Below are 15401 nucleotides of genomic sequence, written 5' to 3'. Positions count from 1 at the left end.
AGAAAAAATAGGGTATAGTCCAGAGGTTGGGGGCAGGGGAAGGCAGTGAGAGGATTCATCATAGACAGAGTGGGATCTACTAAAATACATTGTTTAGGGGAGCAGAGGCAAGATAGGAGAGGTCTGTTGTGCCATGCATGGGATAGTTCCCCGGCCTGAAATGGAACTCAGGCCTACCAGTGATACCACTGAGGCTTAACCCCTAGGCTGCCAAGAAAACCCAGGATTATCACTTTTTATTTTTTTTAAATCACTTACTAATTCACATTTCTGAACTCTAATTAGTTTGATCTATTTGTGGTAATCCTTTATACCAATACCAAGATTTTAAGCATTATAAAGTTAATGTCTTTGATATGAGAAGGAAAATACTCTTTTTCAAATGTTTTGGTTATTCTTTATTTGCTCTTTCATTGAAATGTAGAAGTAGTGTGAAAATTTGTGTCTGAATTGCACCAATGCTTCCTGGGAGTATGTAGTGTAACACTGCCCTGAATTGAGACTTTCTAATTCCTTCTTTAAATCTTTTTTTTTAATCTTAATACCCTATAAAGTTGCCCCAAAAGTTCTTTTGGTTTTGTTATTGTTGTTATTGTTGTTATATTCAAATAGAATTTTTCAACTTTAAAAATGATTACTAGAAACCTATGAAAATAGGAACTGTTATGAAATCTGATTGATCTTATACTCATTTCTTTACTAAGCAATCATTTTAGTATGGATAAGTTTTTGTTTACTCACTTGGCTCTTTCTCAGGTCTTTTCTAATACTTATACTAATTTCTAAGACGTTAGCAACAATTTTAAACAATTGTGATGAGAGTATCTTTGTCTTGTTCCCTACTTAATGAAACTGTTCTAATATTTTTTCCTTTATGGACCATGTTTGTTGAAAATTTCTGATACATTCCCTGAGACCTCCTTGGCTCAGATTTTTTTATTATAAATAATGAATTTCATAAAATTATTTTTGAGATAAGACTGACCTGTAAATCTTGTTTGTGCTCTCCTTGGTTCTGCCAACAAAGCTATGCTGCCCGGAAAACAAACTGTAGCTCTACATTATTTCTATGCTTTGAAACATTTGAAGATGGGCAACTTATTTCTTCCTTAAAAGCATAACCTAAATGTGGGTGCTTGGTCCCTGTGAAGAGAAGAGGTAGACACTGACCACTGTTCCTATTTAAGATTATTGATTTGTTTCTTTCTTATTGACCAATTTTGATCATTTCTATCTTGCAAAACTATCCATTTTGTTTTCAAATACAGTCCTGTAAAATATTTCACTTGTTTTCCTATGCATCCATTAAAGTTTTGTTCCAAAGTTACCACCTCTGTAAAAAGTCATTTTTATCCCAAAGAATGCCAGGCACTGTATTGGATCACTAATAGTTGTGTCCCATTTAGTCCTCATAAAAATCCTCCACACATGAGGAAACTCAAGTGAGAAAAGCCCAAATAATTTACTCAGAGTCACAGAGAGGCGGGTCCAGAATGTACACCTACATATGCCTGATTCCACAGTCTATGCTCCTAGTAAATACTACGCCCCCTACTACAGATTTAGCCATGCTAACCTGTGGCTGTGACTTTCAAATATTGGTGGTAACCTGTTACTAAGCTGTAAAATTGTTTAGTGAGCTATGACCAGCATTTTCTATGTTAAATAAAATAAAGCAGAAAAATGAGCAACTCATATGTAAAGGAAACTTATCCAACCTAGAAAGGGGATGGTCTCTTGCTACTGCAATCTAATTTTCCCATAAATAATTGCTACATATTCTTTATAGGAAAATTTTAGTGAACAAAATGTGTCTTTTTCTTTAAAAATAATAAGATATAAAACAAACTGTGCTGTTATGGTACATTTTTTAAAATAAAAATCAGTAATCCATATAATAGTTTCAAACAGTCAAACTTCTGCATCTTCTGAAAATTTTGTATTGCCAATTAATTGAACCAGCTAGGATAGTGTTATATAAACATAAATGTCATTTTTAGACAATGAAATAACTATGCTTGTAAAACAAAAACAAACCACAATGACACATCTACACACTGAAGGTAACACAGGCTTTCATAACAAGCTGCAAAAATAAAATACTTCTGATTCATTTCCAGGGGAAATCACTAAACTTGAAGAGCCTGACTTTTTAAAATACTACTCATATTTTCCAGAAATATTGTTTTTTGAAATATAAATCAAAACTTTTATAGTTTAAAGCCTGCAAGCAACTTGGAGAGTAGGGACTTCATTCACCCATTGCCAAGGCAGTTATCTAGAAATGCATAAATATAAATATCAAGTTAATGTTTCTTGATATACTAGAGATGTTTTATTACAAAGCACATAATAATCAGAATTTTTTTTGAAAAAAATCACAGAACATGTATGTACAGTTATGAGGGTAAAATTTAATCCTTAAAACACTGGATTGTTTTTTATGTAAAGATATTTATAGTAAACAAACAAAAAAATGGTCCAATAGGCAATAGCTGCATGTGGTCATCTGAAGAATGATCACTGAGAATGCTCTGTGACATGAAAAACACTATTTTGTCATACATAAAAAATGATAAATAAACCACAACTTTACAGAATTCAAATGCATGGCACATTTTAAGTGACTATTATTACCTTCTTTATAGTTTTCTGTGTTTGTCACATTTTCTACAATGAACAGTCTTGTTATTTAGAAAATTCCTCCAAAAATTCTTAAAGAAAAATGAATTAAAACTGATCTGACACCATCATGATATGATTATGGCATCAATGACACCAATATATATGTATTCAATATGATAAATTTAAAATAACACTAAAATCCAAACTTGCACATAAATCCTTTATATATTACTAAGCAAGGTAAAAGAATCAGTTTTTAAAAAGTATCACCTTAATGTAATATTGTTATAATAATAAAAATGTTAAACAGTAAACAATGTATTTTGTTTCCACTGTGCATATTTCAAAATACCTCCAACTATATGTCCTGCCATAAAATAATTTTAGGTGTTGAATATATTCAAATTTATCACATCTCAAGAGACATCCCTACAAGATGTATTATCCTGGTATGACACAGGGGGATATTTATTCTCAACAACTATTACAACTGATTATCACTAAATTTTTTTATCTTTTAAAGACAGTGAATAGCAGCAATCAACATAGGTGCAGTGTCAGCAAATATACGCCCATGGGAGGATTCATATAAAACACCACCAAAGGGTATGTGAGTCCTATTAATTGGCAAAAGCATTCTACTAGTAAGTAAATATTGTTGAGTGAATATCAACACATCAAAGGCACTTGGTTCTTGCTGAGTATCACTGCTATATACCCTGAATCTCCAAGATCAGAGAATCAGTACAGATCACAGGAGTATAGGCCTTACAGCCTGATGTGAGTTTATATCCAAGCTCTTCCTCCTACCTGCCTAATATGATGAGTGTACTTTGGGCAAATAACCTGTTGGTTTTCTCCGTTTCTCAAGGGTTAACAATAAAATGGAATAATACATATAGTTATTAAGAGGTTTAAAAGAATTCATGGTAAACATTTAATAATATATGCCACAGAGTTCAAAAAGAGATTTGTAGGTATACAAGAATGGATATAGTATTAAAATTGTATCAACCTGGTAAGCATGTCACTGGTGAGCTTTGCTAATAGCAGCCTTATACTTCAGTGATGAATATACCAAATATACCATATTTGAAAGTCTGTACTTCCTTCCATGTCCTGTGTAAAATTAGTTTGATGCTCAACAACATAATATAGAAAGCTCATCTTTGTTACCTTCCTACTGAATCCTCTGTAGTTTTGTATAGTCAAAAACAAAAAAGACCAACAAATAGGAAAGTATTGGCAGAATAACAGAGTAAAAATTGGTCAAGAAAAAAACCAAGTCCTCAAAAATCAGGCACTAGAGGGCAACTTTTAGAATAGTCAAATGAAATAGTCAAACGAAGAAGATCCAACCACCAATCACTAAGAGAGCAACATCACAATCTCTCAAATAACATAAAAAAGAATGAACATCCTGGATAAAAACTACTATCACTCATTTATTCAGAAGACATTATGACCTCTCAAACAAATCAAAACAAAAATGGGCAAACTGTAGTATATAAATTATACTGAATTTAGTATTACATTTTTTCAAAATCTCTATGATGAGAAAGTCAAGCATATTTTTTTAAAAATGAAAGTGCTAAGTAAAGAATTTTAAAATAGTTTTCTATAGAGTTTTACTTAGACTTTCACTCCTTTACACACCTGAAATATCAATTTTTATGGTTTCCCGTAGAGTAATAGTCTACAATGTTATGTTTTCCTTTGTTTGGTATATAACTAATGTGTTTGGAAGAAATCATTTTAAAAGGGTATAAATATGCACAATGCATACAAACAGGTAGTAGGAAATAGTCTTTCCATTATATAATTTAGTATCAACTCAATCAACAATATGTAATGATGCCATGTTATAGACACAGATCAAAGCAATCTTGCTTACCATGCCAAACTGCTGCATGTCCATCCCATAAAGTTGCCACTGTCTTCCTTGCACCATCCCACAAATTATGAGAATAGGCTTCTTTTAATACATTCTTCCTCTTATAAATATGTAAGAAAATAATAGTAAGGTAGAGAAGAAAGATAGTAAAATAAGGAAGTATTAGAAGTATTAGTGGCGTAAAAACCCACAAGAGATAGTTTGCAAAATTCAAGTAATCCTCCAGTTGCTCCACACCAAACCATTGTTCCAGTATGTGAATCAGACAAGTCATATAGGGCACTGAATCCTGTCCCACACCACAGGTTTGATTTTTGTCGGTCATTTTTCTTTAGGTGAAAATGACAAATCCAGTCTCTTTCTTTATTGCCATAACAGGTCTTTAATTGTGCCACTAGAAAAAAAAAATAACTTAATTTTATTCTTTCACAGCTGAAAAGTTACATTTCAGTATACATAAATACCAGTCATTTTTTAATACCAAAAAATGAGTGAACTGTTTAATAACTTTTTGTACATTAAAGTGCAAAAATTATTAGGTTACTTTGTTCATGAAACATGCCAGTTTTAACTTTTAAAGTAACTGACAAGCTATTCACTTGGAGAGGAAAATAAAGCTCATGAAGAATGAAATTTCAAGTTGATCTCAATAATATGACTTATATTCTAAGTGGATCATACTGAACAATTGTATCTTAAGCTAGGTAATGTTGAGATAACTCTGTTTTTACCAAAAGAAAACAACAGTATCTGGCTCAATAACAGTAACCCAATTCTGTAGGAAAGGGGTAATGATAGCATACATTTTTGGATAATATCTTTTATAAGTAGATTTTCTGAAAAGCTCTTGTTCTTATGCATTATGCAGGTATTTTTAATCTTATAGTCTCTAAAACATGTGGAAGTCTTAAAGAGGATCATTTCAGTATGACCACACTCCCTAAACCAGTCTGTTAACTTATCAGGAATCAGATAAATATCTTGTCCCAAGCTGCAGTATATATATTCTGGAAAACACAGCACACAAATAAGAGAAAAATATGATTAAAATCATTAATACCTAGAGTTAATATTTTCATAAAACAAACTATGAGACATTCAGAGATATGGGTATGATAATAAGCCATATTAGTTGATTATTAAAAATAATACTCTTGTACATTCAGTTTAACAACTGACAATTATTACAAGAACATTCAGCAATTCATGCCTGACTGGGTATATAATTGATTTTCCTAAACACTCAACCTAATAAATGCTGGAAAATAAATAAATAATAGTCTTGCCACTTCTGTTCTAGTAAGGAACTTCTGTGCACCGTTTAGTAAAATTATATAAAACCCCTCATAGAATAGTTTAAAAACTCTATAAAAAACTTCGCTTCTCAGTAGAAAAAATTATGAACTAAAGATGTATAACTGACTAGCTCTGTGTCACCACTAAGCTAGGGACAAACATACTATCTAATGATACAATTATAATAGCCCTTATGTTCATGTTCTTCTGCATATGATTTCTATCTTCCATTCCCATCTTTTCTATTCTAAGAATATTCTAAGAAATAATGACAATCATTTCAAATCCTTTGTGTATGAGACAGAAAGTGAACCCATGAAAGAGATGGAGATAGATAAACAAGAGTAATATATATTGTCATTATGCCAAAATTATCTCGATAACTGACTTACTGCTATTAGTATTGTTCTTCTAGAAAGGGGGGGACTTAAGTCTAATTTCTTTGAAACCAACAGCATTTACTTGCAGTACTCACTTCACTGTTCCCTATTGGACCTAGTTTTATACCATTAAACCTGTCCATTGGGTGATTTCTTAAGTGCCATATTGAAATGATCATGAACAGTAACTCTTCTGCCTCAAATTGCTAATTTATAAATTGGGATAACACTACCGCATCTACATGGATATAGGTAATCTATGTATATTATACTCATACACACACATATAACCACACTATATCGATAGTATCTCTATCTTGCAAATATATAGGTCCATAGAAATATGTAGGGGGAGAGATATACAGAAAGCTAAGAGGATTATGAAGTTCTTTAGCAGGCAAGGGGGGAAGATATTGTTATGTTACATAGAGTAGTTTGGGAAGTCACTCTGAAATTTAATCAGAGACCTAAGTGAGGAAGCAAGTCATGTGGATATTTCGGAGAAATTTTCTAGCTAAAAAAACAGCAAGTACACCATATGGTTTCGGAAGCAGCCAGGTAGGCAGGCTGAGAAAGACAGGGAGAGCAATCAGAAATGGGTATAGAAGTAACACTACAATACTTGTAAAACAACTTTATCTAAGTGAGATAGAGGTGTGAAGTTTTGAGCAAAAGGATAAAACTGCCTGACATGGTTTTAAAGAACTGCTATATGGAGAATATGCTGTACAGGGAGCAAATAGAAGCTACAGCTATATATATGTAATGGAGATGAGTAATTAAAGTGATTTGGACAGATGTAGCAAAGAGAAGGTGGAATGATGAGATTGGTTTCCGGATATATTTTGAAGATAAAACCAACAGGACTTGCTGAACAGGTGCAGAATGTGAATGAGAAACATGTTTGAGATGACTCCATGTTTTTAGCAACAAGGGTTTATATCATGGGCAAGTTACCTACCTCTATGACCCAGACAAGTTACTTCACATCTCTGTCTCAGTTTCCTTATCTGTAAAATGAGAAGAGTAACAAGACCTATTTAAGAAACTGTCATGAAAACTGTACATTAAAAAACTTAAAAAAAAAAAAAAACTTAAAGGAGTAGTTTCTATTACATAAGCAGAGTAAATACTGCTATCATCATCAATTTGACCATACAAAGATGAAGCTGCAGGAAGAAGAACTTTGGAGGTAGGATGTGTTCTGTGTACATGAAGTTTAAGAGTCTGTTCTAGTAAAGGCACTAAATAGACAAGTGGACATAAGCAGAGTTCAGCAGGAAGGTCAGACCTAGAAAAATAAAGCCCACATACAGGAATTGACATATACAGTATTAAAAACCATGAAACTTAAGAAGATACTTTTAGGATGTAAATAAAGTATAAACAGATTTTCTTGAACTGAGCCTTGGAGCACTCAATATTATAGAAGTTGGTGAACAAGAAGAAACCAGCATCCCCTTCCAGAAATCACATCTTAGGTGTCAAAATAAGAGTGTTTGAAGAAGGAAGAAATAATCAACCAGTGATTTCAATGTTGCTGACCTTAGTGCAGTAATGAATTTAACTGACCACTGGATTTTATAATGCAGCAACACTGGGAATCCGTGGTAAAAACCGTTTTGATGTAGAGGGATGAAATTTAGGTAGGGAAATACAAGAAAGAATGAGAAGAAATGAATTGGAAACACATTTCTCCTTCAGAGGAATACACATACAAAAAAGGTACAGTAGAGAAGCAGGTGGGTATCTAGAGGGGAATGTGGGTCATTTGTTGTTGCTTTAAGATGAAAGAAAATAAATCAGCATTTAATGCGAGTGATAATGCATTAATGGGATAGTAAGAAATGGATGATACAGCGCAGAAGATAATTCACGGAGCCACACAGAGGTGTGGTGGGTGAGAGGATTCACCAGAGACAGAGTGGGGAGCAGAACAGGCAGGTTGACAAGTACACTGCTGAGGAGAGCAGCAGGCAGGAGAGTTCTGCGGTGCCTTGTGGGTCAGCTCCCTGGCAGGAGATCCAACTCTTGTTTCAGTGGCATCTGAGAGCTTGATAATGTGGTTCTTCCACGGGTTGTGCCACCAGGGGGAGCCCTCAGTGACTATTTTTTAATAGACATTTTCACAATATGGTCAGTCTGATAAACTAAAAGTAAGAAATGGATCTCCTGTCATCCTTGATAATAACATTACTGGTGATGGGGTTTAACTATATTTTCTTTCAAAAAAGAAAGGGGATAACAGATGGCGTGTTACAGAGGGGGAAGGAGTCCTACTTCTTGGATTAATCATTTATTTATTCTGTGAAATACTACAATAGTAGTTTGTCCTCAAAATTATTCCAAACACTGGGGATAAATCAGTAGATAAAATGATGAGTAAACGTAAGTTAACACACTTAGAATTATGCCTGGCACATCTTAGATACCTGACCAAGATCTGAACTGTGTTCTTCTAAATCTATGACAAAAATGTGAACCAAGACAGTGTCCTAAAGTTTGCCAACGGAGATTGATCAGAAGAGTTTGAACAACAATGTAATACTTACAATTGATAATATAAGAAAATGGCTGAAAATTTCAATGAATATAACCTTTTAATTATGTAGAAAACAACTTAGACACAGGAAGCCAAGGAGACATGTTCAAAGTTACTAATTTAATTAGGCAAATAACCGAGAGCCAAAATTAAGACCCAGTTTCTACTCCTATTCTTACTTCCATTGTACTTTCCTTAATCTCTTTGATAGTGAAGCTGAGAGTATTAAGAATCCAACTCTTCTACTTCTTCGGAACCCTCTTGCCCCCTTAGGCTATACTGGACTCCTTACCACTTTATTTTAAAGCTACATTTCTTAAAAGATATTATTTGTCAAGTATGTTTTACTTAACAAAATTCCAGGTTATTCCCTATCCCAAAAAATATCCACAGCCCTATATATATCTTATATAAAGCATCTTAAAATTTTCCAGTTGGAACTCACATAACTTGTAAAACAAAGTTGACAATCCAAAATACTACCATGTTGATGATGATAAGTATTTAGTAAAATTGAATTTTTAGTTGTCTAAAATCAGAATACCTGAAAAACGAATAAATCAGAACAGTGGAGTTTTTTTTTTTTTCCTGGCTTTCCATGAAACCTTAAAGAAATAAAGCTTTTTATTTCATTATTTTTTAAGTTATTATTGAGGTAACACTGGTTAACAATGTTGTTTGTTTTAGAGGTATAGGAACTTGCCCCTCAGGTGTTGTTACTATACCACAAACGCTATCAAAAGCACCCAGTTTATCCCCAGTCCTTTGTGCTCCTTCCCCACTTTATTCCTGCTGTCCTCTGTCCTCCTCTGGTAGCCTCAGAAAGAAAGTATAGTTAAACCCCATCACCAGTAATGTTATTATCAAGGATGACAGGAGATCCATTTCTTACTTTTAGTTTGTCAGACTGACCATATTGTGAAAATGTCCATTAAAAAAGTCACTGAGGGGGCCCTCCCTGGTGGCGCAGCGGGTTAAAGCACAGCACTGAGAATCTAAAGCCGATTCCGCATGAGTTCGATTCCCGCCTGCCCCGGAGGTGACCACATGGCGTGGCAGACCTCTCCTGACCCGCCCGCCGCTCCCCTCAGCAGTGTACCTCGACAGTCTGCCTGTTCTGCTCCCCACTTTGTCTCTGGTGAAGCCTCTCGCCGCCCCTGAGCCTCTGGCCTGTACCCCAGTTCTGTATGCACAAATAAATAAATCTTTAAAAAAAAAAAAAGTCACTGAGGGCTCCCCCTGGTGGCGCAACCCGTGAAAGAACTACATTATCAAGCTCTCAGATGCCACTGAAACAAGAGTTGGATCCCCTGCCAGGGAGCTGACCCACAAGGCACCGCAAACCTCTCCTGCCTGCTGCTCTCCTCAGCAGTGTATTTGTCAACCTGCCTGTTCTGCTCCCCACTCTGTCTCTGGTGAATCTTCTCACCCACCACACCTCTGGCCTGTACCCCAGTTCTGTAAGCATAAATAAATCCTTAAAAAAAAATACTCACTGAACTACAAATTAATTTTCCTTTTTTCTTTTTGCATTTTTTAATAATGTTTAACAGGGTTTAGTACTAAGTTTGGCTGATTAAACAGTTCTACTTCAAGCAATCAATAAAATTAAAAGTCCATCTAGTACTTCAGTTAGGTTATCTGACAAACCCAATCGTTTTAACTTCAAAACAATAACTTTTTGATTTCAAGCTTCAAACTGTAGGGTTTAAAAAAACAAATACATCTTTTTATGCATACAAAAACTGGGGTGTAGGCCAGAAGTGCTAGAACTCATGTAGTGGTGACTGGTGAGAACTTGATAGTGCTGGGACTTCAATCTCTTTAACATCACAAAGTAAGTCCCAAATGTAGGTTTTGACAGGAATTATCTTTCAAGGTTTCCTTTTTTTTTTTTTTTAATCTTAGACTGTCCCCCAACTTTTAGCTATGATCTCCCACTGGGTTTGACAATTATTGTTACCTCCTTATTTTCTTAATTTAGCGTCATCCCCAAAGTGTTGCATATCTTTACTGGAGTATCTATAACTTTGTAACATTCTTACCTTCTTGAGTCACTAAAATGAGCATATTAAAATGAGCATATCTCTGACAGCAAAGTAAAGATGTAGGAATTAACATTTCATTTGCAAATTAATCTTCTACTTCCACCCACTAGTATTTGCAGCCAAAATATTAAGGGAACTGAATTTTATTTGTTTTTATATTTTTTTAAGGAAATACCAAATTTTTTCAACGGCATTTCAGCATTAACAGCACAAACGAAGTCCTAAAGTGCTGCAACAACTTCAAAACATGCTTCTTTGAAGAAGCAGCCCGGGCAGTTTCAGCGGATACCACACACTTTCTGCTTTTTTCAAACTAACAGAACTGTTTTCGTTTTCGACACTTGGGTTACGTTCGCATGTAGTTTTCTGGTTAATGAGAAGCTTGAGGGAAGAGAGCTGTTTTACAGGGTGCAAAAACTTCGGACAGAGTCAGTGCCTGGCGTCTACAAAGTCTAACGACTCAAAAGCATTAATAGCACAAATTAAAGGTCTGATATAGCTGGTTTCAGGTCTGATAATAGCTAGTCCTCTCAGCAGCAGTAGGAAGTAGGTACTAAACGTTCCCACTGTATAAATGATCACAATGAGGTTAGTTAAATCACTTGGCCGGATCACACAGAATTCCAAGTCTGATGTGTTGGGACTTGAATACCAGTGCAGCCTCTCAACTTCATTTTAGAGATCGCCAAATAATTTCCCTTCTCTTTTACAGATACTAGGTTTGAACCAGCTCGTTGTGACCAAGGCAGGTCCTCCCCTCCCGACACCCCGATGCCCCAGGCCGCCGCCCGCCCGGATGCGGGATTCCAGTGGGGGCGCTGGGAAGACTAGACTGCGGCCATAGCCGCTCCCAGCGCCCTGAGACAGACGCGCCTAAGGGCGATGAACAGCGCGGGAAAGCTACAGTTGGGGACCGACGCACCTGTGACGGGAGGATGCAGGGGCCGCTCGCCGTCACTCTCGAGCAGCGACGGAGCTCTCCGATGGTTCAACGAAGCTCTCCAGTGGCTCAACCACCGACGGATGCGGTGAAACTTGAGCGCCTGCCCCTCCGGGTCAGAGAAAAAAATAAAACAATCACCAAAAGGCGGCTGCAAGCCGAGCCTTGTTGAGTGTGACACCACCGGTCGCCCCGCCTTTTCCTGTGGCCTCCAGGAACCACTTCCGGTGGTGGCTCCCCAGTTACCTCTCGGCTCGAGCTGCCCCGGGCCCGTTCCTCACCCCACTGGCGCGCGTCGAGATCTCCGTTCGGTCTTCGGTGAGCGAGCCCGGACGCCGGGTCCCTGCTATTTAGGACGAGGTTGTCGCCTCTGAAGTGGGAAAATGTGCTGCGAGAAGTGGAGCCGCGTGGCGGAAATGTTTCTCTTCATTGAGGACCTGGGGGAGGATTGTAAGATCCTTTGCCTCTGCTCTAGGGCGTTCGTGGAGTAAGTAAAAACGTGTTCGTCATTCTATCTCAGAAGTGTGTTACAAACTAGATGTAATTGGTCTCTGAAACCACAGTGACTGTACTGACCCTTGAGCAAGTGATGGCCAAGAAAAAGTTCTAAAAAAAAAAAGCCTTCCAACTTTACAGGGTGATCCCCTACTCGCTATTTAGTGAACGAGTGTGTCTCTGTAAGACTGTTAGGAAAAAACTGGTAGCTGATATATGTTACATTTATAAATGGGGGGGACGCTTAAAATTTGGGAGAAATTTCCATATTTATTGCTGCTTTATTTACAATAGGAAAGACATGGAATCAACCCCATGCCCAAAAGTAGATGACTGGATTAAAAAGATGTGGCACATATATCTAATGGAATATTACTCAGCAATCAAAAAAGATAACAGGCAAGCCTTTTGCAGCAACATGGATGCAGCTGGAAGGGATCATGCTTAGTGAAATAAACCGGAAAGAAAAGGAAAAATTCGGGATGTTTTCACTCATAGCAGGAGTAAAAGGACCAGGGTAGAAAAAATAATAATAGTGAAAAACTGTATGTCAGAGACATTTTACAGGGGTAGAGTGGGAATGGGATCAAAAATGTGGTAGAGGGGAGTGCACTGGACTGTGGTGATGGCACACGGGTGATTTAGTGATAGCAAGCCCATGGGGATTAAAACTGAGATGGAAAAAGGCACAAAATAGTGTAAAAATAAACTATTGTATTAAAAAAAAGTTGGGGGAAGTGAGATGTAAAATCTGATGGGTGTGACCTTAGAAGGTTAACATTTAAAGATGAGTGACTTGTGTTAGTTAAGTTTTAAGATTCACTAAAGTACAAGTACACACAGTAGAACTTTATCTGAGACTGAAAATTTGGCTATAGTTTCATCACTTTTTGAGCCCTCTGTTTTGGAGATGGAAAAATACTTTTTTGAGTGAAAATGACCTGCCTGGAAGAAAGCTAGTGGGTAAGGAAAAACTAACCAAAAAATTGGATTCTAGAGATGGCATCTTTATACTCTTATTAGGTCTGTGAGTTCAGCCATTTATTATATTCACTCCTAAAACAGGTTTATTGTAGATTCCACTGTGGAAGTGAATTTTATGTGATACTTTTAACACAGTTCGATGTAGTTGAATTTGTTTGAAGGGATTCTTTTTCAATGTGTTTTTATTGAGTAATCAAAAATTATTCAAAATTAAGTTAAATGCAGTTTAATGTAAAAAAGATTGTCTTGCTAGCGTGCATGCATGTATTCTTCCAGTCTTTTGTGCTATATATGGATAGTCTTTGGTCTACAAACCAAAGCTGACCCCTACACGCTTTGAGTTTACTCTCTGGTAAAGATTAGTGTTGACAGCTATTAAAGAATTATTTGAATAATTATAAATGTAATGGAAGTGAAGATTTCTTGAAAGAAATATCATTTGAAAGGAGGTGTGAAAGGTTCAGTGGACTAAACCTGGGATAAATTTGAGTGGGAGGAAGCATTCCTTGAGGTAGCAAAGGAAAGTCCTTAAAACTGAAACAAAAAGAGAGAAAGAAAGAGAAAAGTTAAGATTGGTGGGTCAGGCAAGGTGAAAATATGCAGCTACATAGAAAGTGTTATTGGATTCTGACTTTTTAAGCTTAGTCTAGCAGCAGTGTGGTTGGTTGGGGAAGAGCTATTTAAAATCATTTCAAGCAACAGATAATGGATTAGGATTGATGGCAGGGCAATGGAGAAAAGGTAGAATATAGGAGAGAAATTGATTTAAGGGGTTGGATAGGAGTAGAGAGGGGCGGGCGTGAAAGGAAGACAGGAAATAGAAAGGGTAACTACCTGGATTCTTGCATAGATACCTTTCGCTGAGATAGGGATCTTTATAGAAGCATGGGGTTTTAGTTCGGTAGGTGGCAAAAAGAATATTTGTCCATTTTGATTTTGAAATACATGTACCTGTGCATTTTGATTTTGGAATAGGTGTCTGTACGGTTTGGAGCTCTGGAGAAGTCTAGTTTTAAAAACTTGAGCCATTCTGTGCAGATGGGTTTACTTTTTATACTTTTATTAAATCTAGGTTTAAATGGTCTAAACTTGGGACAGCAGGCAACCTGTTGAAATAACAAATTCAATGCCATAGATAATGGACAAATAGCAAAGGAGTCGGATAACTTCTCAATAATTAGGAGTTGATTCTCATACCAGCATTATTTATACTGTGATTTTTATTTGCTGGAGGTATTCATGAATGCCCTGTTTTATGAATTCTATAATTAGAGTAGTAATTCTGTTTCATCTACACATACAAGTTTCTATACTTAACCTGGAGAGAGAAGACAGAACTACAATATTGTGGAGCTCTTAAAAGTAATCATACAGTGATTTCATAGTGACATGAAAAAGTCTTTGTGTTAATTAATATTAGAATGTAAAATACATTATGATTACTACTATATGAAAATTTTGTGTGCTTCTGTATAAAATACAGGAAAATGCTGGAATGGAGTAACAGATTGTTCTTATAAATTTGATTATGCTATAAGTAGCAGGCTTAATTATTTTTAAATTATTCATTTTGAAATAATTTCAAACTTACAGGATAGTAGTTCAAAAAAACCATATTCCTCTCAGATACTCAGTTTTAGCAGCTAATCACATTGACTCCATCTTTCCCTTTTCATACACCTGCACAATTCATAACCACTGTAGTAGATTCAAATTAAAATTTCCCCAGCTTTCCCAAAGTGGTTTTTTTTTTTTCTTTTTCTTTTCTGAGTCAAGGTTCCATATAGGAATGAACCTCCTATATTTACTTATTAGGTCTTGTCAGTCTCTGGAAAAATTTCTCACTCTTTTCATGCCCTCAGAAATATGCAAGATACAGATTGTACCTTCTGTAGAATGATTTAACTTAGGTCTTTGTGACCTCTCAACAGGAACGTAGTTGGGCCATACAGTCTTGTCAGGAATGCCACAGAAATGATCCTGTGTTCAATTCTGTATCAGAGGACACTTTAAGTAGATCCATCCCAGCACTATTGATTCTGAACTCCATTGCCTAGTCATTTTGCTATCTCCCAGTCTTCTCCACTGTAAAGTCACAACGGTCCCCTTGTATTCATAGTATTTTGAGAGGAAGTATTATATTGTTAAGAATCTTTTGGGGGCTTCCCTGTGGCGCTGGGGTTGGAGATACAGCTGT

At 36.1% G+C, this 15401-nt stretch overlaps 2 protein-coding genes across 5 annotated transcripts in view; one reads left to right on the top strand and one right to left on the bottom strand.

The window, feature by feature from the left end:
- TMEM68 (transmembrane protein 68) overlaps positions 1-11826 on the bottom strand; it is a 33660-nt gene extending 21834 nt beyond the window's left edge. For 2 of the 4 annotated variants that reach the window (XM_012722802.1, XM_012722804.1), the window contains exons 1-3: positions 11708-11826; positions 7157-7205; positions 4520-4913 (exon numbers count right to left, since the gene is read on the bottom strand). In XM_012722802.1, the coding sequence (XP_012578256.1) occupies positions 4520-4844 (325 nt within the window). In that variant the 5' untranslated portion in view covers positions 4845-4913; positions 7157-7205; positions 11708-11826. Of the gene's footprint in view, positions 1-4519; positions 4914-7156; positions 7206-11707 lie in introns of those variants that run through there. The other 2 variants (XM_012722803.1, XM_012722805.1) reach the window with 2 other exon arrangements.
- A 134-nt stretch (positions 11827-11960) lies between these two features.
- TGS1 (trimethylguanosine synthase 1) overlaps positions 11961-15401 on the top strand; it is a 38609-nt gene continuing 35168 nt past the window's right edge. Inside the window, exon 1 of the mRNA XM_004679872.2 lies at positions 11961-12212. Within this exon, the coding sequence (XP_004679929.1) occupies positions 12109-12212 (104 nt within the window). The 5' untranslated portion in view covers positions 11961-12108. The remainder of the gene's footprint in view (positions 12213-15401) is intronic.

The sequence above is a fragment of the Condylura cristata genome, unplaced genomic scaffold, assembly GCF_000260355.1.
Source record: "Condylura cristata isolate star-nosed mole 26May11 unplaced genomic scaffold, ConCri1.0 scaffold00009, whole genome shotgun sequence".
In the NCBI taxonomy this organism is placed as follows: Eukaryota; Metazoa; Chordata; class Mammalia; order Eulipotyphla; family Talpidae; genus Condylura; species Condylura cristata.
The sequence above is the reverse complement of the archived record's forward strand: the minus strand, read 5'-3'. Positions and strand labels throughout refer to the sequence as shown.